General features: G+C 35.8%; 1 protein-coding gene across 1 annotated transcript in view; it reads left to right on the plus strand.

Moving 5' to 3' along the window:
- Positions 1-1091: 1091 nt before the first annotated feature.
- The window catches only part of WDR72 (WD repeat domain 72), a gene marked incomplete at both ends in the record, with an annotated part of 91807 nt that continues 65434 nt past the window's right edge, over positions 1092-27464 (plus strand). Inside the window, 12 exons of the mRNA XM_084213467.1 lie at positions 1092-1244; positions 2217-2323; positions 5253-5331; positions 8067-8241; positions 8742-8818; positions 10513-10632; positions 11691-11836; positions 12198-12294; positions 14658-14799; positions 15098-15343; positions 15858-16078; positions 17380-17575. Of these exons, the coding sequence (XP_084069593.1) occupies positions 1092-1244; positions 2217-2323; positions 5253-5331; positions 8067-8241; positions 8742-8818; positions 10513-10632; positions 11691-11836; positions 12198-12294; positions 14658-14799; positions 15098-15343; positions 15858-16078; positions 17380-17575 (1759 nt within the window). The remainder of the gene's footprint in view (positions 1245-2216; positions 2324-5252; positions 5332-8066; positions 8242-8741; positions 8819-10512; positions 10633-11690; positions 11837-12197; positions 12295-14657; positions 14800-15097; positions 15344-15857; positions 16079-17379; positions 17576-27464) is intronic.

A 27464-nucleotide genomic window follows, 5' to 3' on the forward strand; every position in this document is an offset into this window, starting at 1 on the left:
TATTATCTTGTTTCTTTTTGAACCTCTTTCCTAAGGATTTGCAAAGGGCTCTGGTGTCTCTTCTTTGTCCAGGACAAATTGGACCACACCTCTGAAAGGTGAATTTTGCGTAGTGACTGCTAAGTGGTTGCTCTGAAATATGCCTTCAATTGTATTATTGCTGTAAGATGACATAGGTGACATACAGTACTTTTGAAAAGAAAAATTAAAATATTTGTTTATTTAAGTGACCTCAGATAATGGTGCATCTTCTTGTTCACTGACACCTGAGAATAACATGTTGATGTCCAAAAACAATTTTGACATTGTTCAATCTGTCAGCTGTTGTCCATCTGTCTATTGCCCGGCTGATGGGAGTCAAAACTACTCTCAGCCAGATGGACAGCCCCATTAAATCAATTTTTTTTCAGTAGGGACAAATCTATTAGATGAATTTTTTGGGCAAGGGACTCATGTCTTGAGCAACAAATTGTATTCATTTTCTGTTTCTCAGCTTGCAGCTCTGCTGCCACCTTACTTTTTGTTCTTGTCTCTAGGATGTGCCACAGAATGGTTGGTTAAATGGTTAAGTATATAGCTTTGCCATCCTGGGCCTCATTTTTCTCTTCCTTCCTGATCTACCACCACCAGTTCTCTCCTTTTGGCCATATTATTTTTCTCTTGTCTTATCCTCCTAGAAATCAGTCTATTGACACCCTGCTCTTGTGCCACCTCTGCTCCAGCAGTTTGCTCCTGCTGTTGCCAATGAGCAGTGCGGCTGGTTGGAGGGAACAAGGGAAGTCTTGCTATTCCACCAGCCACATTTGGGGAGAACAATGTGAGCCCCTCAGAGCTAAGCCAGGCTGTGTGGGGCAGCACGCAACTCTTGTTGCTGATGATTCAGTATTCTGATAGTACTGGTCCCTGAAATTGTTAGTGTGATGTTGGCAACAGCAAGAATATGTTTCAACGCCTTATCAGTGTCTTACAGCAATATTCTATAGCTTCCCTTTCCAAATGTTGATTACATTCCCCCCCTCTTTAGGTGATTTTTTCCTTATGTTAAATCCTACTTAGGATCATCATGACTTGTTTGTTTTCAGGTGTTGACCATGAAGGCATCAGTACCAGCTGTGGCTGTGTGGGGGCGAACAGCTCCCTCTCACAGCATCACTGCTGTGATGATCACAGATGACCAGCAGACCATAGTTACAGGGAGCCAAGAAGGACAAATATGTCTCTGGGATCTTTCATCAGACTTACAGGTTTGTGTCCTCTGTGCTACAGTTTACCAAATAGACTGGAGTTTTATCTTTTAGTATTGGCAATAGGGTTGTGCTTATTTAGATGAATTTTTAAAGATAGTCTGATATTTGTTATAGGAAACTCATGAAGCAGAAAGTGAAATGCCTATACAAGCAACCTGTTATTTGCAGACTTTGGAGAATTTCTCACAGATTAGCATGCCCAGTGGATTATAAATTGAGACTTTGTGCTCTGAGCAGTGATAGCAAGTAAATATATACAATTATCATGATTTGTATCTTGTGAAGACTTTTTTCTTTTGTAAATCAATTGCTAAGCATGACCTGTCATTTAAAGAAAAAATATTTATAAAACCAAATCTGTCTACCAAGATGGAAGCAGCAAGATGAAGCTTTTATTTTTGATTTAACCAAGATGCAAATTATTGCTTTATTTCATATATATTGTCCTCAGAATGGAGCAGAGTCAAAACATTTCCTGTTTTTTTTTTATTCTGTGTTTCTAGAACTATGTTTATATTTTTTTTATATTTAGTTGCCCCATTTGGACTCACAGTCTGAAAGTTTGCACTTTTTTGAGGCTACCTTTTCCAATTAAGACCTTTGCATACAGTGATGATAATCAGGTTATTTAAACATGTGGTATGAAACACATGCTTAAGAGCTTTGGTTTATCAGTTTCTACTTCACTGTGCCACTTTTGGTGCATGCTGCAGGATGAAGACCAGAGATGTCCTGCACGTTGCCTGTTTTATATTTGATTTTCCATACATTTTTCAGAAGATGAATGCAGTGAATACAAAAACTTAGCTTTATGCAAACTTCATAAAAATTCTTCCACATCTTTCTGCATTCCAGAAACATGAAACAGATTGACAATTATAAAGATTGACAAGTAATATTATCTTGGTTTTAGATATCCTTAGTGTATATAGAAATTGTTTAAGATAAATCATTATCTTATTCTCCTAGATTTCATCTAGAGAAATTCTCTTTGGCCATACTGCTTCTGTAAGTTGTTTGGCAAAAGCAAGAGAGTTTGAGAAACAGCCATATGTAGTAAGTGCTACTGAAAATGGGTAGGTAACTATATATTCAATTATTCATTTCCTAAATCATGAAATGTCTGGCAAGTGTAGGTCAGATTATGCATTTGCAGAAATGTTTCAATCCACTTCCATGATACTAAAAAGACAGCAGCTACTTAGGATAGTGACTACATTGTTAATACACAATGGTCCAACTGAGAGATTGTCCCACGGACAGCAGGAAGGTTTAGCAGGTTCACATATCAACTTAGTAGACAGAAAAAAGGAATTATTCAAAGGGGTTGACTAGACCCTATTCAAAGAGAAATTAATGGGTTATTGGGTGGCAACAGCATTTGAATATCATGGTGTTTTTCTCTGTTTCTTCTGGAGTTCACGCTTGAGAACTGAACCAGTAGAAGAGGCTAATGTACTCTGATATGGTTTATGGTTCCTCAGTTAGAACATATGGAAACAGAATGGCCATGAATTAAAGGCATATGTGCTCCTTTTCTGTATTTAAATCTGATGTACTGTTTTGGACAATATATCCTTTCAGAGGACTCTGATCTTGCAGCTTTTCTGCTATGTGTGTGTTATGACATAGCCTGTCACTTGAGTCATTTCTGCTAGGTTACATTTAAGAATATTTGATAACTTTTCAGCTGGGGTCTGAGGACCTGTTAGGATTTCATCTGTTGAAAACAGTTAGGGCTAGCTTCTTATTTCCTGAAGGGCTTTCTTAAGCAATTTTGTCTCATGCTTAATTATATTCCGCCCCCCCCCCTTTTTTTTTTTTTTTTTGGGTTCATTGTTTCTAATTAACAGGACAGAACTGTTAAAATAGCTTTCCATGAAGAGCAGCTGTCAATTGTCTTTCAAGGTGTACCTTAAGGCTTCTGGTTTCTCACTGAGTAGCTTATCTTTTCTGGCTGCTAGGATCCCTGGCTGATTCTTTCTTTCAGTCATGAGTATACTACAAAGGGATAACCTGCAAAAAAGCTATTTCAGGCTTCTTAATCTTGGAAGATTAGGCAGCCTCACTGGACAGGTAGTGGTAAACATTACTGTTTATGTGCAGAGAGGGTGAGAAATCTACAGCTGGTTTTGTATTGCCCTTCTACAGTTCTGTTCAAGGGTTCTGAGAAGAAGCTGCTTTTCTTCCCAGTTCTGAAGTTCTGTTAGTGCAATACTGCTTTCAGATCATACTGGGAGCAAAGATGCTGTATTTCCAAAAAAAATCTGGGATGGAAAGTGTTAAGAAACAAATGAGGATATTGCTGTAGATGTATCATACAGGGATGTTCACATCCTAAAGATTATAGCTCTGGAGAGATCATTAGACTTGTTTGGAATGTGTATATATAGGATTGAATTGTGTTCTGGCCCCTTTAAATGTTTTTGGCCCCTTTTGCCAAATTACTCCTGACTTCCCATCTGTATTACATAAGTGCAAAGCATCCATCACTGATCCCTGTAAGGTTGCAACATGAAGTTGAGGTAATTACAAATAGGAATCCTTGTCTTCAGGAGATGGAGGGTTTGCCAAAATGCATTTTCTGGCTTGTGAATAATTCACTTCTGCCATTTTCAAGCTTCCATCTCCTTGTAGTGAGGATGGAAGATGATTCTATGATAAGCTTCCCTGTTTCACTCCAGAATGTTTTCAGAGTTGCTATAACTGACTAATCCCAGAAGAACAAGCATTGAACATTATTTTTTGGAAGTTATTTTATGGAAGTTCATAAAGGAGTCTCTAATGATTCATGAGTTCTCACTGATGTCCTATGAGTGACAAACCTGTCCTACAGCACATACTGTGTGGAATGTGTGATATTGCTCACTCCTTATTAGGACACACAGTAAACTGAATACCTCATCCAGAAACTGAAGTTACATTCTGACATTCTCATCTCATTTGTGTATGTTTTGTAGGTATGTATGTATCACATTAATGTAGCTAAAGCAGTAAAGTTCTGATATAAACAAGGAGAAAAGTATTGCTCTGAAAGGTTTCACAAGTAGTATAAAGCTTTCACTTAATTTCTGACTTGGGATCTACCAACTTTGATGCTGCTATTGCTCAGCTGAAAAATATTAAGAAATAATGCTTTGAGTTTAGCATCAAATGGGAAAGTAGGTAGGTTAAAATGTGAATCACTAAGTAGTATTTCTTATATAATAAAATGCTGTCCCCAATGTATTCTTTCAGTCTTGATACAGAAAATTTCTTACAATGTAATGTGAGAAATAATGAAATGAGAGTTTCAGTTCTGGAAGTAATGTCTAAACACATCAAAGTTTAACATTTAGTTGCTGAGCTATGATATCTCATACAGCCTCATTTACAATATTTAAGTTGATTTTTCTTTTAATCCAGTCCCACTGCATGTTGAATAATGTGTAGATAAGGAACGTGTGCCAAAGTCTCCTCAAACAACCCTAAGTGTGTCCTAGTGTAACTGTAGTGTTGCACAGGTATTCAGGTGGTTGAGTGTACTGAGAGCAGATTTTGGGAACAGCCTCATGATGGCACTGTTTCTTCTTAACAAATGTTGTTCCTCTCAAGAACTGAAGGCTGATGTGGGAGAAGATGCATGATGCTTTTCGAAACGTGTGGTTTAAGTTCGTGAAATGAATCATTTTCAGGAGGATGTAGTTCCAGTGACAGATAGTTACAGTGACATGTTGACGAGCTGTAATGGCAGTATACCTACAATTTGTTGCAGGCCAGAGTTGGTCTTAAAGTCAGGTTGGTTGCAAGGCAGCAGGGTGTAATTACCAAAACAAAAAGAAACAGATACTGTATGTCATCCCCTGCTAATGACTACATTTTCTTACCCAGCAATCTGTAAGAAAAAGCTTTATAAATGACCAGACTACACTTAAATACAGCACTAAAGAAAAACTTGGTGACACAAAATTATTCCAGCCAATTGAGTGGAAATGACAGAGAATAATATGAAGTTATCTTTGGCAGGGAGATGTGTGTTTGGAATGTCACTAGTGGACAGTGCATTGAGAACGCAAAGCTTCCTTATAGCCATACTGCAATCCATGTAAGTATAGCAGCTTTTTGTGGGGCCTGTGTTCCTTACAAGAGTTTTGCTTTATTAACATATTTTTCAGAAACAGTTATAAATGTATAGTTTGTAACATAGGAAAGAAGACCCTGTCACAAAATAAGTAATTTATCTTTTTCTGTTTTTTTTTTCTTCTAAGAAAAGAATTGAGACTTTTATGTTCCTCTGCATTCCTTAATCAAATCAGACTGATTACTTTTAAGCTGCAAATATTTGAAATGCAGTATTGATTAACTTACTGTTTGTGCATCAGGTAGTCAAGTGAAATGGTCTTAATCTTTGCTCTTGTCTTGTTAAAATTGCATGGAATCTTCAAGTTTGATGTTGGCTTTTTCGTGACATTTTAAAAGTACAAGTAATCTGGCCAAGCATTGTGTGACAATCTGCTGAAAGACTTATTTTTAAGCTTTTGAATGGTTTTGGTGCTGAGCTCCTGACCTCCAAAAGAGTTCACCCCTTTTTCAAAAATAAGCTTTCATTCATTGCAGAACTTTAGGACAAATACCTTATTTTCAGAGACTTTCAATATTGCTTCAGATAATCTGGTGTCTCTGGTTGAAACTGTAACCAGGTAAAATAAGTATCTAGATTTTGGAGTGTGGGAGAGTTTGAAATACATATGTGAGTGAGATTGAGGGGCCCAACATCTATGGGTTTGATTCTGGGACATGGCTTATTTCTGGATATGTTAGTAGAGGAGAAGCTCAGGGCTCCTGTGTTAGTTAAAATGCTGGTTTTCTTCACTGAGGAAGTCTAAGGTGGAACTAAGGCTCCAAATTATGGGTATCTGAGTCTTCATGTAACTCCAAAGCACAGGCAATTTGGAATCCAAAATTCTTAACCCTTCCAGAAGAAGATGTTTTTCCTGACACTGCTTTGGTTGATATGAGGAGTTCAAATACAGTTGTTCATTGTAAAGGGAAGAGGAAAAAGCTTGGATATATTGCCAACGAAAATTATGGAAGATTAACTTCTTAATTTTTTTTTTCATATATGTACATCTATAAAAACTGTATAAGTTAAGAATTATTCTACACTTTTATTTGTGCACATGCTAAAGTGTTTATATTCCTCAAATGGATATGTGTACACAAACAAAACAATACTTATATTGCTCCTCAAATTATAGTTTGACCTGCTACATTCTCGGGCTTAATTAGATTTTAATAGATAAAGTTACAGATAAATTCTGCAGGGAAGTAGGCAAATCTGGCCAATCTGATTAGCTGCAATCTGTACATTTTTTTTGTGGAGATCAGAGAGAGAATATTCTTTCCCTTCAAATAGGTGTAGCAAATACTTGTAGAAAATTGGTAGTTCCTCTGTATTAGAAAAGTGCTAAACCTATTTGTGGCTAATAATTCTATTTGTTTAATAACTTGGGCAAGATAGTTAAAGGAAAATAGGAACATCTAACAGGAAAGCTTTCTTAGGGAAAAGTAGGTGTTGCTGAGAGGGGAAACTATTCTTAAAATGCAGCCTTCAGATAACTATAATAAATTGTTTTTCTGTGTTTTGTTGTAGATTTTTTCCTTGTTGTTCCTTGGGGAATAGTTTCTTGTGCTGTAGTTAATGTTTGGTTTTAATTGAACTACTAACCTATCTGCTCTAGTAGGTTCCTTTTGTTCAGTGTAGATGATTTAGCTGTGAATGGCAGATGTCAAGTAGTGCAAACTGAATATTTGCCATTTGAAATGAAATTCAACACCAGGGTCAACACTTAAACATTTGTGGCTCTTAACCAGTGTGGAATTTTCTCAGAGGAATTACTGACTATAAAAATCCTCTATTTTAAGCCTAATTTAATGGTAACGGTAATTGTAAATTCTAACCATTTCTGCCTACGTTTATTCATAACGTCTGTACTACTGTTTATCCTATTTCCAGTTATTTTTACTACTCACTTCAGTTAGTTTACTGAAAAAACCAAGAATTATATAACCAAAGCTGTACAGAAAATTTGCAAATGAGGTGCAGTTTTTTGGGCTGTCTGACTACATGACTGTTCCCTTTAAGGTTACTAATAAATGTAAATCTGCTTTGCGGTGGCTGCTTATGCATTTATAGAAATTGTTTACAATTACAGCTAGACGTGCAATGCAGGTGTCCTTGCACATGTACAACACCTAGGGAAAAAAAAATCCTCATAGTCACTCTGCACTCTGTCTCTGTTCCTTTGCTTTGTCTGTTGTCTTTCTCTTTGTGATTGCTGAGAAAGAATCTTCTGAGCACTAGGGTGTTCAATGTCAGAATGAAGAATATCCTATGGAGTAGAAATCCTTCCAGGAAAGTAATCAGTAATTAATTATGAAAAATTTTATTACAAATATTCTGCATCTTTACCTGATTTTTCTTTTTCATATAACTCTTGATGAAAGGAGCTTTATGAAATCTTTGGAGAGGGGCCTCTCAGAGAAACAAGTCTCAAACTCCTTAGCAATTTATAGGGAAAATTAACACTTGACTTTCTTCCAAAGATTACATAAATCCTAATATTTAGGAAGGACAGATATTGCTTTCAGTCTGAAGCCCCTTTTACTAAGCTGTGTGCCTTGCTAGTGTCATAGTAATATTTGGTATGGTTTCACATATGCCTTAGATTTTTTTTTTTTAGTGATACTAGAAGTGTTGATTTTGACATGTTCAGTGTGAAAATCTTCATGTGACTTGTGTGTGTCTGTGTGCTGACTCTCTGCTTTCCATTCGGACAGTATTACCATTGCTCATTCCGAATGACAGGTGAAGGCTGGCTTCTTTGTTGTGGAGAATATCAAGATGTTCTTATAATTGATGCTAAAACTTTGGGTGTTCTTCACACTTTATCATCATCTCAGTCTTCTGATTGGATAAATTGTATGTGTATTGTACACTCTGCAAGAATTCAAGGTATATGTTTTACATGTATTTATGTAGGTAAATTAAATTGTGATAAAATATTTATGTATAGATGGTATGTTCTTGCTTGATTTAATATCAAATCGTTTCACAGAGCTGTTATATAGAAGATGTTAAGGTTTCATTGATAGCACAAGAGGCGTTTTGAAGGTCCCTAATATTGGTCCTGTTTTATTTAATATGTTTTTAGAGGAAAAACATCTTCTCACTGGCTGTAAGCAGCTCAGTTCTTGGATTTATGTGTAAATAAGTTTGTAATATCAGAGACATTAAATGTACAATACCCCAGGTCTGTGCCTTCTATTAATACATTGCTTACTTACACTGCTTACTTACATCTTCTGTATTTCTGTATATAATTTACTTTTTTGTATGTAAAACTGCTATTTCATCTAAGCAGTGTCCTGCAGAATCCTTGTTTTAGTGCTGAACAGATAGGGACTGTTTGAACTTGGCTTTAAGTTGACTATCTCACTGTTAACTTTTCACAGAAGACTCTTTAGTTGCAGTGTCTGTAGCTGGAGTTCTCAAAGTATGGGACTTGTCTTCATCTCTGAATAGCATTCAGGTCAGTGTTAACATAAATGTTCTCAGGTAAAGGCTACATTAAAGCAGAATATGAGTAAATTTCCATCTTCTGGATGTGTATTAAATAGATTTTATTATTTTTGTATGAAAATGCTGAAAACACATCTTCATAGCATTATTTAAAATTGCCCCATTGGACAGCTCTTGCCTTGACAACTGTACTACCTTTTGGCCAGGCTTCTTGTCTTTTCATATTCCAGGATCCTTAAGTTGCAATGCTTTCCTGCTATCCTGATAATGTCTTTGAACCCCTTCACTCTGTCCTTAAGCTCAAAGCTCTTCAATATTGGCCTTTGTACTCCCTCTTCACCCTTGTTACTCTCTTCAAAATGGTCCTTTAGATTTTTTTTTCCTCTGCTTTTCACAATGCTGTCTTCACTTGGAAAAGACTCTTGCTGTGTCAAGTGTCCTATTTTTCTACCTTCAAACTCACTCTTTTTTGGGTTAATATTCTCAGCAGCTGCCACCTTCCATGAACAAGTGCTAGAATTGGGATGCAATTTTTGTGTTCTAGTTATACTCTAAAAGCTAGGTTCACAAAGGGGCTTCAACAGTGAGACAGGAATGGCAAAAATATCAACAGACTGCTCTGAATGTTGGTAACTCACCCACTGCCTGGACAAACTGCAGGGTGTGGGCAGCATTACTTGTTTATGGGTTGAATCAGGCCCCTGAGGAGAGTCTGTCAAATTTGATACCATCCTGGTGTTTTTGATTTATCTGTGGTGTTTTGGGGTGCATCTTTTCAACATTCTTAGAGCAAACCCCACTGCTGTGTTGTAAAAATTCTGAGGATTCTAACAACTGATTACAGATGTCAGAGGAACATATGGTGTGGTGCAGTCTTTTTACTGCCTGGGGGCACCTTTTGTGGAGGGACTGCTGCAGAGTTCCTAACAATCCTGCTAAATTCTAAAGAGCAGTATTTTAATAAATATTGTTGGATTTACTTGGAATTAACTGAAGCTGCAAGATGTCATAAGAAAATGGCTTTCAGCTTTATAGCCATGATTCCAACCATACATAGCCCTTCTCTGAGGTTTTGAGACTGTTGGTATCTTAAAAAACAGAAACCACACATTTTAAGTGATTTAATCAATAATTAATAAATATAATTCCAATAGAATAATTTTGAGTGTGATGATTTTAATATGTCTGATATTCCCACAAAAAGTGTGAAAATACATACATTGTTTTTAACAGTACATTTAGCAATACAAAGCTAAGAAAATCTTTAAAGGTGTTAAGAGCAAACAAGACATATGGCAGCACCAGCCTCTCAGACTGTCCTGGCTGCAACAAGAATGAGTGGGAAAGTAAAATATTCATTAGCTTTTCTCTATTTGATCCTCTGTTTTATAGGTGTTGTAGCTATTTTTTGACTGAAGAATACCTGGCAGATACTCATTACAGCAGTTTCCATTTATGGCCTGCCTTTGGTCCTTCTCCACATTCATTATCATTTCTTTAAGTAATTTCACAGTCTGAGCCACACTGAATATTTGCATGTTATTTGTGACCTGTTGTCTTTCTAGTGTTAATTGAGAATTGTACGTTGCTTTGAATTTTGAAAGTCTCTTAACAGGAAATTATTTTCAGTGGGTTGTTTCTATACTAAAACCTCAGATATCTGAAACAAATTTTATAGCTTTTTTTCCCCTCTGTGCTGTAAAGGAGAAACAAAGTGTGTGCGAGAAGGAATCAAAATCTCTGGACTGCATAAACTGTCAAGCAGTAAGATTTTGTACTTACACGGAGAGGCTCCTTCTTGTTGTGTCCTCCATGTGCTGGCAGGTACATCATTGAGAATTGCACTGTCTTCTTAATTTTGAAAAGCTAATATGATTTTTACATGTAGATACTTATCTCCTTTGGTTAAAAAAAGCATTCACAAATTATCAGATATATTTATGCCTGTAACACTCCTTGGCTTAACTGTGTGAAAGAAATGAAGCTTTTATTTTTTATGATCGTATTTCTGCTTTAAAAGTTTAACTCCAAGTTGGCTGGGTAGAAGGGGGATTTAAGTGTTAGACAGTTTTAGAGCACTGAGTGCATTATAGTCCCCTCCACAGTGCATTTGAAAGGGAGACAAAGAATAAAAATCCCTGTTTAAGTATGACAGAAGTACTCACAGTTGGCAAGTCCTCAGTAGTCTGGGACCTTTGTTCGTTGATAGAAACAGCAAAGCTAAAGACCCCAGGCTATATTGCTTTTTCTTGAAGCTATAATAAAGTAACTAACATTTTAAAAAATTAAAAACTGTTTTAAGGAACATAATGTATTTAAACTGAAACTTATTGAAAAAAATCTGTATTTTTCTTTTGCACTGCTACAAAATTTTACTTGCATTAATCACTCAGGTTTATTTTAACATGTATACCTGATTACAACATCCTTGTAGGGACAGGAATGGGTCAAAAAATTTCACATATACCTGGGTCAACTTCAAATAATGTAGTTGTAGACTATCCTTGAGATATCTCTTGGGCTACTTAAATTCTATACAGAAACATTTATAGAGACATTTCATGTGTAGAATGGATTTTCCACTTTTAATGGAAAAACATCTGTAACATGCATTGTTTTCTATTAATTTCTATAATGAGACTATAAGACCCTACTGCTACTTTTTGGTTTTTTTTTTTAACTGTCAGTTTCTTTAACTTTGAACTGTATGGTTTGACTCTGACTTTGCAGTAGTTTATCAAAAAATGTTAGGCTTTAAAAAATAGTTGTTCAACTATGAAGAGTTGAACTCATGTTCTACTTCCTGTTTCTGTCCAAATCCAGTTTAGGTTAAAATGAATTTGCCAATACTACTTGTTTGTTTTGTTGTTTTTCTGAATTAGGTCTATGACTATTGTGATTTCTCCTTGCTTTGTACTGAGTTCTGTAAGAGTGGTCAGTGCTTTGCTGGTGGGGAAGTGCTGGCAGCTTACAGACTTATCATCTGGACAGAAGATGGCCACAGTTACATCTACCAGCTGCTAAACAGGTGGGCTCAGATGGGAAATTCACACAAAAAGTTCAGGTACAAGATGAACTTTGGGAGGGTTACTATGGAAAATCTCTGCATGTTGCAAATGATCAAAAACCAGAACAAAACCACTTTGGCACTCAAAGATTTACCCTGAGTTTGACAGCCCTCAGTCTTTGTTTGACACAGCAGGGGACATAGGAATAAGATTAGCCATGTAGAACTTGGGCAGCTGGTGCTGTGATTTCAAAAAGTCTCCTGTAATTACTTATTTGGTTACCTTTAATTGAACTTTTGAATCTTGGATGTTACTGTTCCGCTTTCTAAAAATTGACTTTCTAAAGATTGTATATTTACAATTTCTTGTTTAATTATACAGTGGCCTTTCTAAAAGCATGTATCCTGCTGATGGGAAGGTGCTGAAGGAAACAGTTTATCCTCATTTACTCAGCTTTACTGGTATGAAGGAAAATAAGGTAAATTCATAAGGGTTTGAAAGTTTATTTATTGTCTATTTGTAATAGCCTGAATAATCCCAAAAGAATTTATTAATTCATCAGCAGATTTAATTGTTGAATAAAAACAAGAAGTAATATTTATTCCTTCATTTAAAAATTGTTACTTACCAATTTGAAGAGGCTCATAATATATTTTGTCTTATTTTTTGCTATATTTAGGTTTTTTACACAGTGGAAAAACACCTTTATCTTCAACTCTAGATAGACTGGTCCTTGTTTCTTTTCTCTAATTTTGGGAAAAAACAAAAATATTTTTCTAACAAAGATGTGGTCTAAAATATTTTTAGAAGCTTCTGCTTTAAAATCTATAAAAATTAATAAAATAAATAATAAAAACTCATTAAAAATACAACCATGCCATAAAACCAAAATCAAAAAGGTAACCCATGAACAAAATATGAGCAAGTTACTTAGTTTTTGTTTTATTAAGGACTGTATGCATGTTTCAATGTAACTATATAAATAGGTTGTGTATCCACCTGAAATTGAAGGGGTCAATTTTATCCAGAATACTGCTGGCTTGAGCCTTCAGAGGCATAATCACATGCAGCACTTCCTTGCACTGTGAGCAGACTGATGTACCCAGAGTGCATAAAATGAGACACATATGACTCTCTTCAGATCCATGATCTTGGATTGAAGAAGCCTCTAATGTTAAGAAAAGAGGAAGCTGAAAAAGTAGCTGATCTCTACACTTTTGTTTTCAGAATTTATATTTAGTAGAGCATGTCACACCAATTTCAAATTTGAAGTTACTGTGGAGACAGGTATCTCAAATGGACACAGCTCTGCTGGAAAGCCTGCATGTTCACTCACTTTTTATGTTGTGTTTTGTGTGATCACAAATAAATAAGGAAACCCAGATGATTTGAAAAAAAGAAAATTCATTATAATTAGGGAGTTGAGGAATGGGGGGCAGGAAAGATATGTGGGAGGCCTTCTTACTTGGGCAAAAAATGAACCAGAGGAAGTGGAACAGATTATTCTGTGTAGCTTTGGTTCTGTTTTTTTTTTAAATTTTGCTAATGATGTTAATGAAGTTGCGATTGTTGGAAGAGGTGGATTTAATTCCTGCTTGAAATTGCTTTAGTTTGAGTGTTTGTGCAACAGCTCAAGCAGGTTGTTAAGCAGTTTCTGAAAATATGCGACAGAAACAGATTTTTATTTGTAGCTGACTAAAAATATTGCTAAATATATACCCGTGTGAGGTTTTCTAGCATTTTCTGTTGACAAATGTAGGCTTTTAGAAAGCAGGCTTGTTGCATAATACTGTGAAGCCTGACAGATTTAATTTTCAGTTGCAGGGAAATAGCATAAGCCATTCAGCTTTTCCACAAGTGCTGTGATCTAAAAATCAGATAGGATAACTGCTGAAGGATGCCAAAAGGTCAGGAAAGGTGAAGGAAAAGGAATAGCCAAAACACATGGCTTAGCAAATATTAGTGTTATGGTGGTGGTACAAAGTTCACATATGCTTCTTCCCCCCAAATATATGCTTTTTAAAAAATAATGACCTGCTCTTTTTTGATATTTCTGCTTTAATACTTGTCTTACTGTCTGAATAGTTTTTATAGCAGATTTGTGAGACAACCAAATCACCTGTGTGATCTGTTTTGAGACTATAAACTGAACTATTTTACAGGGCAGTTAATTATTTTGGAACTGATTATCAAAAATCTGTAAAAAAATAAATCTGTAAAACTGTAAATAAGTTTATCAACATATGAGGTAATTGTAGAGAGGGGTAAGCTTTCTCCTGAGCCTTTTTTCTAGAGTAAAGAACCCCAGCTTCCCTAACTGCGCCCTATCAGGATTGTGCTCCACACCCTTCAGCAGCTTCATTGCTCTTTGGAAATGCTCCACCACCTGATGACTGAATGATGGTGTTATAAGGTGCTATTACCTGTGTAAAAACATAATTCTTACCTTTCATTATTTGTAGTCATGCAAGCTGTGATGACTGAAGTTTTACTGAATTTTTTTGATGCAAAGATTATCAATATTTCACTGCATTGTATGTTCAGCCTGTCCTTGGTCCTTATGCTGGTGAAACTATAAACCTGGGGAGACCTCTCAGTCTACTTTTCCATTTAGGATATGGGTTTAACCAAGGATACTTGCAAAGCAAGGGTGATCCTTGAGAGGTTTGTACCAGGCAGAGTAGATTTGGTCTGAGCAGGATTTAGTGGCAGATAAGCAATCAGCTGTGGTTTGTTCTGTATTTTTACAGTTTTTGATGAAAGAAACCCTCTTCACATTTACAACTGTTACATTATTTTGTCTCTTTTCTTTCCAAATATTGAGTTACTTGTTTTTGACAGAGTCTTCCTTCTGTTATGGGCTTTATGAATGAGAGAAAGGAGCCTTTCTACAAGGTTCTTTTTTCTGGTGAAGCTTCAGGACGGATCACTTTGTGGCATGTTCCTGATGTTCCTGCGTCAATGTTTGATGGTTCACCAAAAGGTTTGGCACGTCTGGCACCTTACTACCATCTTTTTCATTATGTCTTGGAGTCAATTTTCATGAAAATCAAAATTCTTATAAAAAACTTTTTACACTAGAAAGTGATGCTCATTTATTTATTGTGTGGTGATTGCTTGTAGTTAGGAGGAATAACAACTTCTGACTTTCCAACCCTAGACTGCAGAAAGGATAAGTTAAGGGAAGTGATCAAGAGATTAAAAAGTGTGTTTTCTTTCATTTGACTTTTTGTATTTTGTTTCGCATAAACAAAAAAATCCTCTCTTGCCCCACCCTCTAGAGATCCCAATTACAACCATGTGGACTCTTCAGGATAATTTTGATAAACACCATTCCATGTCAGAGGGCATTATTGATCAACTTTGTGGATCTGAAGATGGATTTGGAAGTGCAGCTGTCAGTTCCTCTGTGTACATACCTGGTCTTGATAAGCTTGTATGTGGATGTGAAAACGGGAAAATTTTTGTAACATTAGGTTTAGAAACTGCAAGAGCAAGACTTTTAGAAAACTTATCTTTTCTTAAAGGTAAGTTTTAACAATTTGTTCAGATTCATTTCAAACACAGAAGAATTCATAATTCTGGCATCATTTCCAGTGATCCTTGTAAAAATTCTCTGGAAAGTAGGGTGGGCAGTCGGGAATGGAATGCAGAAAATGGAAGATTATGATGACCTTTCTCCTTCTGTAGCTGATCTTTTGGATCACAGCTTAGTACTACCAAGGTGGTTTCCAGTAGTAGGAATCTGGGAATGGCTGTGGGGTTGGATAGCCCCTAGAAGTGAGATATGTGGCATGTCACAGTTTTAGCAGTTTTCTATTTCATTTGCTCTCTAAAATATCATTCCACTGAAGGGAACATAAAAGGTACATCTCAGTAGTGAAGCTCAGAGTCCAGACCTTTGTTCTCCTTTTTAGGGATAGGTCCAAAATTCTTTGACACAATGTAAAGGCTGGTTATATTTATCCTGACTTTCAGGAAGTGTGCTGTAAAATATGGAACTCCTATTATTAAAGAGCAAAAATTGTCATCTTGTTTCAGATAATCTACCTTATAAGGTTCTGAATGGTCACAGTAGCAGAGTCACTTGCTTGCTTTATCCACATGACAAATCAGTAAGATTTGATCCCAGCTGGCTGTTATCAGGGGGCCAGGATTCTGTTGTGATCTGCTGGGATATATTTACTGGAGGCATCCTACAGCAGTTCAATCTGCAGTCTGGTGCAGTGATAGAGCTCTTGCGATCCCCAGAACACTACAGAGTAAGTAAAAGCATAAAAAATGTCTCAAAAAACCCTCTGTATACCCATCTTTGTGTGTGTATATATCTATATACAAGAGAAAATAAAACACTATTTGGCAGTCCTTTAGCCCACACCACTTAATGCTTAATTTAACTTCACTTAATTGTTGTCTTTGAAAGTTGCTTTTAATTGCAGGGAGTTGAGTTTTTGGGTTTGTAACATATTAAATTGAAGCTCTTAACATTCTCTTCACAATTTTTATTATGATGGTTATCGACTTATATGTCAATCTGATTAACTCCTTAACACTGAGTAAGTTTAAAAAACTTAGTGAGGCTAGGAGCTTGAACATAGCATTTTAATCTTCTCTGTTGGTCCAAAATACATACACTTCATTTTGGTTCCTGACACATCTTTTTGGTCCTTTGTGTGTACATTTTTGCATTTTATGATATTTAGAATGATTTAAAGTTGTGTTCTAATTAATTAGTTTTTGAAGTTAAATTTAGGTGATAATTTACTGTACTGAATGTTCTATGTAACTTTTGAGCTATGTATTATGTGGGGCTGGGATTTCCATTTTTCCTCTTACAAAGCCTGCAAAGACAGATTTGATACTTATGAATGACTCACAGTTCACTTACATGCCAAAATAAAGCAGTCCAAAAACTGATTTGCAATAACAAAGTTTTTAATATTTGTCACGTTCCTTTTCATCTTTATTCTGAAAACTGAGTAGGATTTAATGCCTGCCTGGCTCGTGTTTCAGTCTTGTTTAAAGAGCTGAATTGTTCTGTGGGGGAATTCCTCTGTGTGTCACCAAAAATTACTTACAGCAAGGGAACGTTTTGCAGTATCAGATCCATACAATATGAAATGAATTTTTAACTTTGTTTTTTTGTTAGAAATACATTACCCTTGGCTTTTTAGACCTGACATATTTTTATATCACATGAACACCAGTTTGATTTAAGGTAATTTTTTTACTACTTTCTCTTCTAGGACAACTGCTACTGTACAGTTAGTTTATATAATCACTACTTTGGTATGCTAAATATTGTGACTAAATGGAATTTAAATTATTATAGTTAAAATACTAGAAAAACAAAGATGAAGGTATGCTTTCCTGTCAGGAAATGAGTTGTATAGCCAGCCTTCTGAAAACAAGTTGAAGATGTTGGCTGACATAAAACATAGTTTCTAAAATGAGTATGTTCTGGGAAGGAAATCACTGTCATACTCTTCCAAGGCCTGTTAAAATGATGTGGTTATGAATTAAAGTGGTTACAGCGTTGAAACTGGAGTTTTCTGTTTTGCAGTTAAAAGACCAGAGTATAGTGTGCTGTGTGTGCAGTGACCACTCAGTAGCAATTCTACACCTCCAGAAGAGACAATGTCTCTTACATGCTAGAAAGCATCTGTTTCCTGTGAAGAAAATAAAATTTGACCCTCTTGAGAATGTGCTAATTGTTGGATGTGAAGACAATTCAGTTTATGTTTGGGAAATTGAAACAGGTAATAACACAAAGGGGTCATCCTATTTGTTTTGAAGTTTTGGTCACTTTCCTGAAGGTTGTGTCACATGGTGTTATTTATAGAAGGCCAAAACATTAGTAGAAATGCTAACACATTGACTATATGAATGGAGGAGTTTCAGTGTTAATATAAGCAAGAAAAGAAGAAAGTTTTCTTACAGCTCAAGGTATGCCACTGGTAAAATAGAATGGCTTAAGTCCCATCCTAATATTCACTGCCATGTCAGCTAAACTTCTGATTAAAGTTGGGAGCGCTAAATAAAAATCAAACTTATCAAAAAGACTGATGTTTTCAGTCTAAACTGTCCCAAGTTGGAATACAAAGTTATGCTTTCTTCCAAAAATTCATGATCTGAGATATTTTGATTTAATTGATAATCAGTTAATAGTGGAATATAGTTGCAAAGCTCATAACTGTGTAGACAGAACATCTAAAGGTAAGTGCTTTCAGGTTAAACTGTAGATTCCCAGGTGATTTGAGAATGCAATGCTAATTCATATGAGTAATAAATGTACTTACTTGAGCTTGGACAGACAGGACTATGAGGGGTTATAATGACATTAGACACTGAGTGTCCAGGCAATTCAGAGCTGTGTCCTGAGAGGAGGAAGGTGCATTGAGTCCAGAGCCATTGAAATGCACAGCATGTTAAAACTGTATCAAAACCCCATCTTAATAACTGAGCCCTGGGATCCCAATTTATATTACAGGTTATTATAACACGCTATCTACACTGTTTGCTTTAGACAAAACAGGAAAAATCAGAGTATATTTGAACTGTCCCTCCTTTACTTATAAAACCACTGCATGTTTGAAGATTAAAGAGGAAATAAAATTGATACCACTGCTCATGCATATTACATATTCAGACAGGGTAGAGATGGCTAAAAGTGTATCTTTTGTTACGAGTATCACGGAAGAATGAGTGCCACAGTCACCACCTCATACAGGAAGAGATGCTTTTATTTGCTCTACAGTAGCAATTAACAAATCTTTTTTTGTTGTTGCTCCTGTTATGCATTGCTGACTAAAAGGTGCCATCTAGGGTCAATACCTGAAAAATCCTAGTAGGATATACTGTAGCTGCTTTAATGTTGAATTACATCTGTATTGCAGCAGAACACAAGAGGTCGTGGCGTTGATCCTTGAAATTGGCCTGACCTAGATCAAGAGCTATGTAGATACTTCAGTGCCACTCAGGCAGACAAAGCATTGTTCAGATGCGTGACAGAGATGCCCCAGCATCACTGAGGCACCTCTGCAGGAGCACAGCACCTTTTATTAGGATTTCATCTGTTGGCAAATAAATGGGCAACCACACATAGTCCCACTTGCCTACACCGTTTCCTCTGAATGTGTTCTCTAACTCAGTTAAATAGGATAAAATCTGAGTGGTAGCCTTGTGCTTGAATTCTGTTATGGGATGGGACATAAGATAGCTTTTATTGCTTCTGCAGTCAAAAAGTGTTTATATTTCTTCTGGCTATGCAGTTAGCTTCATGACTTAGGTTTTTCCTCTAAGTTAAAGTCAGTGCAGTAATGTGCCAGACTCATATATCACTGCTTGCAGTTAAAAAAAAGGATCTGAACAGTGTTCCTATGCAAAAGGTAATGGATAGCTGGGAAAACAGCCAGTCTGTTTAGAATTTCAGGCTGTGGATTAAGAAATTTCTATGAATATTTCAGTATTTACACTGTTGTAGAGTCAGCAATAATTCTGTTGCATTTGACAGGTGACTTTAGAAAAGTTTAGAGACTTAGTACCACTTTGACTCTAGAATGGTTCTTCCATCACATAACTAATAGGGTAACCCCTAGAGCAGATGCAAGATTTTGTTATGCACTTCTTTGTCCAGTTTCCTGTGACAGAGGTTGACACATTTGTACAGAAAGCATTCCAAAAGACCTAAAAATGTTGGTCTCAACAGGCTCTCATAATTATCACTTTGAGACAGATGAAAATTTGTGCCCTAAGTTAACCTCAAAACCAGTGTTACTTTGTATACAACTTGCTGTACTCACTTTCCATGAGATTTACAAAGATGGCCTTATTTAATGTGATCACTGGGAAGTTTTCTGAGTACAATTGTCTACATATATTCTAAATAATTAGGATTTCAGCAGAGCTTAAGCTGAAATGTTAAATACTAGAAATATAATTGACTTCAAGTGTAATTTAAGTCTGTATCTCTTGCCCACTGACAACAAGACGAGTCTAAAAAAGGTCAGGGATAAAAAGGAAAAAGATAACTGCCTGTTGCTCTTACAGGTCTAGAATTAGATAAACTTATTTATATCCTTTATTCACTTGATATACAGAGCAAAGTGAAATTATTCTAAGTTTAAATGTTGATATTGCATCTGCATGTAGGTAGTGATACAGAAACAATACAGAAGCCAGGAAATAGTATCTGTGTAGTTTAATGCATTTTACCTAAATTTTAATATATGGATGCGGCAACTTTCCATTACAGTGGAATATCTTTCCATGACAATGAATATTGATCTAATCATACTTTTGGAATATTAATATAGTATATGTACAGGATATTCTCCAAACTTGTATTCTAGAAGACAAATATGAAAATCAATAACAAATTTTATTCTAATTAAAGCGCAAAATATTTCTTCCAATAGCCACCACTTGAAAACCCCCTCAATAAGGAAATTAGCTGTTATCTGTATTGCTTTTACATTTTCCTAACCATTTGGTACCTTTGATTTTTTAGAAAAGTAAATATCATTACAATAAGATTCAGTAATAAAAGGATAAAAGGATTTTTGCTTGCTGTGTACAGCATATGGCAACATGTCTACCAAGTTGCCTTTAGATCCAATGTGTATTAAGAGTGAGGAATGAATGGGTGGGCTTTAAATAGCAATCTTCCTTGCTCAGAGTTAATAATCTTCATTTTTTAGTGATAAATTGTTTTTCAAATTACCATGAGTTTAAGGTGAATTTATTTCTCAAAGTTCATAATACTTGCGGAATGAATCAGTTACTAATTTCCCGTTACTTTATTTTGCCTTGCAAGCCTTGCTCTGTTTTAAGGATGTGTTTAGTTTGGGTTTAAAGATGGAATAACATCACTTAATAAAACTTCAATTTATTGTTCAGTTCTCATACTGCATATTTAGCTTTACACTGGCTATGTTGTGGTTTTTTCATACTCCCCCAGGGAGTGCAAATTTTCAGAGCTATCTTACATGCTACTAGCTCCAACATGAAAAAAAAATTGAAACATGTGCCTAAAAAGATTTTTATGAGGTCAGATCTCCTGAATAGTCAAAACTAATTCTGCTTACAATCCTTGCTAGAAAAGGTCAAAAATCATCAATAAATGGTAGACAATAACTAAATATGCAGTATTTTGTTTTATCCACACTGTTTGTGTATCACTTTCCCTATTTGTACTCTACCCAAATCCTTTTCTGAATAGAATACTTATCCTTGTATTTTGGCATGTTTATTATCACAGTATCTGAGTGCTTAGTAACAACAGTTCTGCCATTTTCTTTATAAGTGCAGAAGCATTACAGTTGTCTTGGCTTCTAATGTCTGCATCTAAACAAACCAGAAATCCTAAGAATGACAGTTTTATACAGAATTACTCTGAGAACACTCTAGCTGGTAGGTAGTTTTAAACCCCCAATTTTTTGATGTATTGAGTATACCAGAGAGTATACATAGAATACCTGCTTCAGAGGTTCAATTCAGAGGTTTTCTTTGCTATTTCCACCTGTTTTTGCAAATGTAGCATCAGGGGGATACTGATGTACTTATATCAGGGTTTTTGGTAGAGGTAAGTCCGTTCACTGTAAGGAGACGCTTTGTCACCATGTGCAATGGTCTGTGTGGACCTCTCCTGCTTGAGTAAGCAGGAAAAACAACAGTGCTTCAAGCAATGCTGTCACTGTGGTGGGAGCAAGGTGTCAGCTTGGAGGCTCAGTTCACAGAAGGTGGATGTTCAGCTTTGAGTCCATACTTTAAGGCATCAAGCTTTCCTGAAATACTTGTTTTGTGACTCTAACAAGAATGATTAATGGCTTGAGCCACTTCTGCTGAGAAAGAAAAAAAAATCATACCACCTTAAGATAGCTGTCAATCATAGAAAATTTTACCTCTAGTGTTAAAAAGCTACAGAGGTATCAATAAAATAAACCAGCCTCTTAATGAGTTTTTTAGCCCTAATAAAATATGCAGTGTCTAAAATTAGTCAAATCCATCTGTATGATCATAAAAAAACATATGAAAAATAGAAGAGAGCTCAGAAATACTCTGAAAGTAATTCTTCTTGTGTTAACACCTTATTGATAAACTTAAATGTTGCATAAAACCTCTGCTGTTTCAGAAGTGCACTTGCTGTAGAGAAAATGAAATTATTCTGCAGATAGTGATGTTATGGATCTAGCCTTTGATCATATTGATGGTCAAACATGCTGGAAGATTTTCAGACACTGTTTAAAGATAGTCTTATGTAGTTATATATGCTCCAATATTTTTATAACTGGTGCCAACAATGAGACTTCTAAACCTGTAGTAAACAGCAAGTATCACATGAGTTGAAGAATGTGAGGGGCGGGTTTGGGTTGTTTGGTTGGCTTTTTTTTCCTGAGTAGACCTTTATTTAATACATCTGACAACTTTTCTCATCCTACACAGAAATTAGGGATTAAAATGTTTAGAAAGTTAAGGCATAGATTTCATCAGGTGGCTGTGAGAAAATAAGTTGCATAGTTTTAATGAAACCTAGAACTCAATCAGAGTAAATTTGGTCATTACTGAGATTTATGTCTAGATAATTGTAGAACCAAGAATAATTATGTTTTTTGTGACTTTGTCCTTGTAAAATTTAGTGATTTACAATCTCTTTTGATGTCTTTTTCATTTTCCCTGTCTCTGCATTGTTCTTTTTCTCTTCAGGTCGTTGGTCAGAATTAGATCTGAGTGTGTGATTGTTGCCTAACTGATAAATCCCGTGGTTGTGTTTCATCTGCTGGAGGCCATGATGTTGGGTCAAAGTCATAGCAGTCACTACCTTCTTGTTTCTTATTTAATGAATTTTGCATAGCCTAAAGATCTGCAAATCTCAAAATAAGATTTAAAAATGAATATATATGCCTTGTGGAACTTAGCATTTGGGTTTGGGGCTTTTTAAAATTTGTTTTAATTTGTCTTAAGGTAAAACTTAACTAATGTTTTGCCTTTTTTTATTGCATCTTGTATTTTATATGTGGGAGCCTGGGGTCAGTCTGTACTTGTACTTGAATATTTCATAGCTCTCTAAATTCAAGTCATCGTTCAGTAAATACTTATTGATGTAGAACAATAAAAGGTAGTGGAGCTTGGGAAGTCTGTCTCAGGGTAAAAAAAGACAGTGTCATCTTCTCCCCAGTTTGCAGAAGCTGAGGATACCTCACTCTTGCCAGTATACAAGAGTGTGTCTTTCTATGTATGCATACACATATGCATGTTTATGTGCTTTATGTACACTTGGTGGAACATGTATGGAATTTAGCTGTATCTATCTGTTCCCTCCAGGTGGCAATTGATCTTTATTCTTAATAAGTTTTTTTTACATGTGTGTACATGTATATACATGTATAGTGTAACTGGAGTGTGACTGAAAACTGCTATGATCCAGTGCAGTCACAAGAGTGAATGCCCAGGAGGGGGTTTCATTCCAGACACTAAGGGACAGATTCTCATTCCATCTTTCAGTTTGTGATAAGGGAGTAGATAGAGACTACATGCATATATTCAAAGTTCAGAGCTGGTAGCTTCTTCCATTCAGCCCAGTTTAGTACATTTATTATGTCTTAACAATTCATTCAAGGTATTATTGTCCTTTACCGTTTGGAATTGTTTAGGTGGAGTCAGGGAGAAAACAGGGGAATGTTCTTTCTTTTTGAGTCTTGTTGAGTCAGAAATCCTGATATAAGGACTGGCTGTGTTGGGGAATTGCTCTTTTTACCCACATATATAAACTAACATTATCAGTTATATTTCAGTGGTTTTCTTTGTCTTGATGTTGATTGCTTTTTTTCAGCTGAAGGATATTGACAGTAGTTTGCTAATGCTCTTCTGAAAGTGTGTATTCTGAAGAATGTCAATAACACACAGAGTTGGACATGACAGAAATCTTCCAAATGCACAAATGAGTAAGGAGGGTCTGCAAAGACACATCACAGGGCATCTCCATTTTTAATCTCATCCTTAAAGTAAAATAGCTTTTAAAATATTAGTAGATTATTTTAATAGGCTGGATTTTGTGTAATCTATCCAATTTCTATTTGCTAGATGGCGTTTACTTTTGTCTTGGTGTTGTTTGGAATATATATTCTTAATGCAGAGTTTGTTCCATCTGTTTTGGGCCAAGAGATGTTGGAATGGTAGCACTAGCAAAAAGGAGAAATTTTTCAAAGTGCTTGCCAACTGTCTTGGAGCAAGATTGTAGTATTGTAAAATTCAAGCATTTTTGTAGCAAGGAACATAACATTTCTGTATGCCTTACTCTACCATCATAGAAGAAAGTGTGTTGGGAGGGGTTTTTTCAGGTGAAATTGGTGTTTATAGAGAAGATCTTAACAGAAAATAAACCAACTAATGTTACAGATGATACTTGTTCTGAATGCTGAGTTTTCTGTTTTGACTACTCCTAAAGAAAAGGATTTGTTCTCGGCTACATGCTGTTTTTAAATAAAATCAATTCCGAAATAATTTCTCTTTCACAGAGCATTGTTATGCTGTAAGAGTCATCTAAGTTACTAGGTCACAGCAGCAGTGCAATATTAAGGATTTTTGATACTTTAGCTGTGACAGCAAACACAGAGCACTGGAGCCTGATGATATGACAGGTCATGTGATGGCAGTGAATGCCTCATCTCGAGGCAGGAAGATTTGCGTGACCTCTCCAGTAAAAATGCATCCTTCAGTATGCAGAACCCACAGAACTGTGTGGACAGCACTAACACCAAGAGACACAATTTGTAGTACTTGGTCCATGGGAAGAGTAAGATGTTGTAGCAGTCTCTAGCCAGTCACATCTGGTGGTCCAGAGCTGCCCAGGAGAGTGAAATACTCCACTCTTGTCTGTTCCTGAGACTTGGTTGCCATGGTCACAGCTTTAGAGAGATAAAGACTTTCTCTTCCTGTATTTTGTATGTATAGTAGGGGGTCATAGCAGTGGCGTTGCTGCTGTGTAGACACCCCTATCGCTTCCTGTTCATCCATTGTTATTTTATGCTCTTCAATCAAAATCCTTTAGACTTACTTGTATTTAAATACTTCAGGTTTAAGAGTGAATTTTGTTTGTTCTTTTTCCTGTAGTCTCACCTACAACCTATGTGTTTTCTTACTCTGTATTTTTATTTTCCTTTAAGCATATTCCTAACAAATAACAGTTTCTGAACAATAAGCACCATGCCCCAGTATTATTTTGCCTGCTTGCAGTAGTCAGAAAGTCTTTGTCATATATACAGGTTTCTAAATCCTTTCCCCTCCTCCTCCTGTTGGTTTCTCAGATGTATTCAGGCATCACAGAATATAGATATCTTCCTTTTTTTTTTGTCTCTGCCAACTATTTTCTCTGTAAATTAATATTTTGGGCTGTTCAGAAGAATAAAGTTAAGCTTAGAATATAAATAACACTTTCATGATCACACATTTTCCTATGCACTTTGTGCCATTTTATTGCAGCTCCAGCTGTACACACGTGCCTGTATATACAGATGTTTATAATCGGGAACAGGATTGGGGAATATATGCTAGAAAGGATGGGGTTTTTTTAAAGAAACTAGACATCTTCTGGAAGGTGCTACTTAAAAGTCATTTCAGGTAGCTGTTATGAGAGATATATAAATGATTTGAAGATGTAACAGAAGTTTTTCAAATTGATTTTAGGGTGTCATAATGTTCTGTTAGTAAGAAAATAAGCCAGTTGTCCAGGGCATTTGCTATTCAATGTTCCTCTGTATAAATGTACATTAAATTGAAAATTAAAAAGCATACCAATTGTAAGTTCTCTATGTGAGAAGCCAAGCCCTGTTTCTTGCTTAGTGTAAACCCAGAAGGGCTTTTTTCAGTTGATATGTTAATTTTCTCTTCTCCAAACTACTCAAAAATGGTATGCTTGCAATGGCATTGTTCTGATGCACTTAGAGAAGAGTTTGTTAGCAGCAGAAATGTTCAGTAACCCAACAACCTGTTGGTAGCTTCTCACTTTGCATCTGCTAAGTCTATAATATATAGAAGCATATCTGTCATCTGTTTGAAATAAGATGTGTGTTAAATATATAAAATAGGAATTTGCTTTAATGTACATGAGAATCCCTATATATTATCTTTGGGACATTGCCTCCCAAGGTTAAATTCTGCTGTCAGTTTTTCTGTGTTTTTTAGTACTTCTGGTATGTATCTTTTTCTGTCAAGTAAAATTTTTTTCTTCAACCAGAAGTTGAAAAATTGGCTCTGAAGCGGTTGCCAGAGAAAAACTCTGATATATATGGAAAATAACCCAAGTCTGTCTGTAGTATGATAGCCTTAACTAAATTATATTCTGTTATATATCCACTAGATTATCCCACAGAATGGTCTGACTCTGGGGAATGACTGTGGCTGAAGCACTCATTATGCATCTGGTGCTACCAAGACATATTTGGAAGTTCTGTATAATACCAATGACTATGCATAGTCAGGTTGTTGAAATTTCATACCATGCCCCCAAAAGTCTTGGATTTATTAAAAACTTATTGTCATTTCTCTTAAAAGGAACAAGAGACCTGGTAATTTCACAGGGATATTATGGCAATCTTGAGGACTCCAGCAGTAAATTGCACTGAAAAAAGTGTTACAGAAAATAAGGTTTGATATATGTGTGTATATAAATGCATACAAATATTCACTGTCTAGTGGACTTGCCACAGAAGAGGATAGAGAAAGCTTTGGCTCCTCCACTTAAAAGTAAGAAGAACAATGATTTATTGGAATTTTGCTCATATTGTGGTCTGAATAATCCACATAGTTCTGTGGCATGTTTATAGCTTGAAAGGCTACTTTACATATATAAAGAAGCCAAAATAATATTAGCTGAGTGACTTTATTATTTCCAAACTTCTTCACTTTGCCATTGCTGTAATACTTTTAAGAATGTTTGCTCACATCCAGCCTGAACTGTACAATCATCCCTTGTAGACATCTATAAACATGGTCCTTGTGTTCCTGAAACGTGTCAGTGCTTGGGAGCTCTGTAGATAGTCTAACTATAAAGACCTTTTGGGCAACTTACTTTCTTTTCAATACCCATCCTGCTCTGTAGTGGTCCCTGGCACTGGCTGCAAGTCCTGGGGAGGAATTAAGGAAATGGCATATTAAAAACAATTGAGTCTGATTCTTATTTCTTTCAGTGTAATACTACAGTCATCTGTGGTGTTCAACTGATTTTTATTAGGGGACAAAGAATCAGGTGCCCTTTTTTTTTCTGCTCTGAATTCAAAGACTTTGTCATATGAGTAGTAGAGGTGATAGTGCAGTGAAAGGAAATGGATGAGTTTCAGAGAAATAATTTCAGATAAAGAGATTTTATACACACATATACACACAAACACTTATTGTATGAGATCCCTCAATCCCAGTCCAATATTTTTAGCAGGTGTTACTGATAGAACTTCAATGTTACACATTTTTTTCTTGTTGCAGTGAAAAGGAAAATTCATGTTGTATTACTTGAGGGTAGAAAGAATTCAAACTTAAGGGAAAAACATTTCATTTTATAGCTGATATTTAATACTTGAAAAACCCTTTGGATGTATTTTATCCCTGATATTTATAGGAAACATGCTATTTCAGCAATTTCTTTTAATTCCTATA

The sequence above is a fragment of the Fringilla coelebs genome, assembly GCF_963513975.1.
Source record: "Fringilla coelebs genome assembly, chromosome: 12".
NCBI lineage: Eukaryota > Metazoa > Chordata > Aves > Passeriformes > Fringillidae > Fringilla > Fringilla coelebs.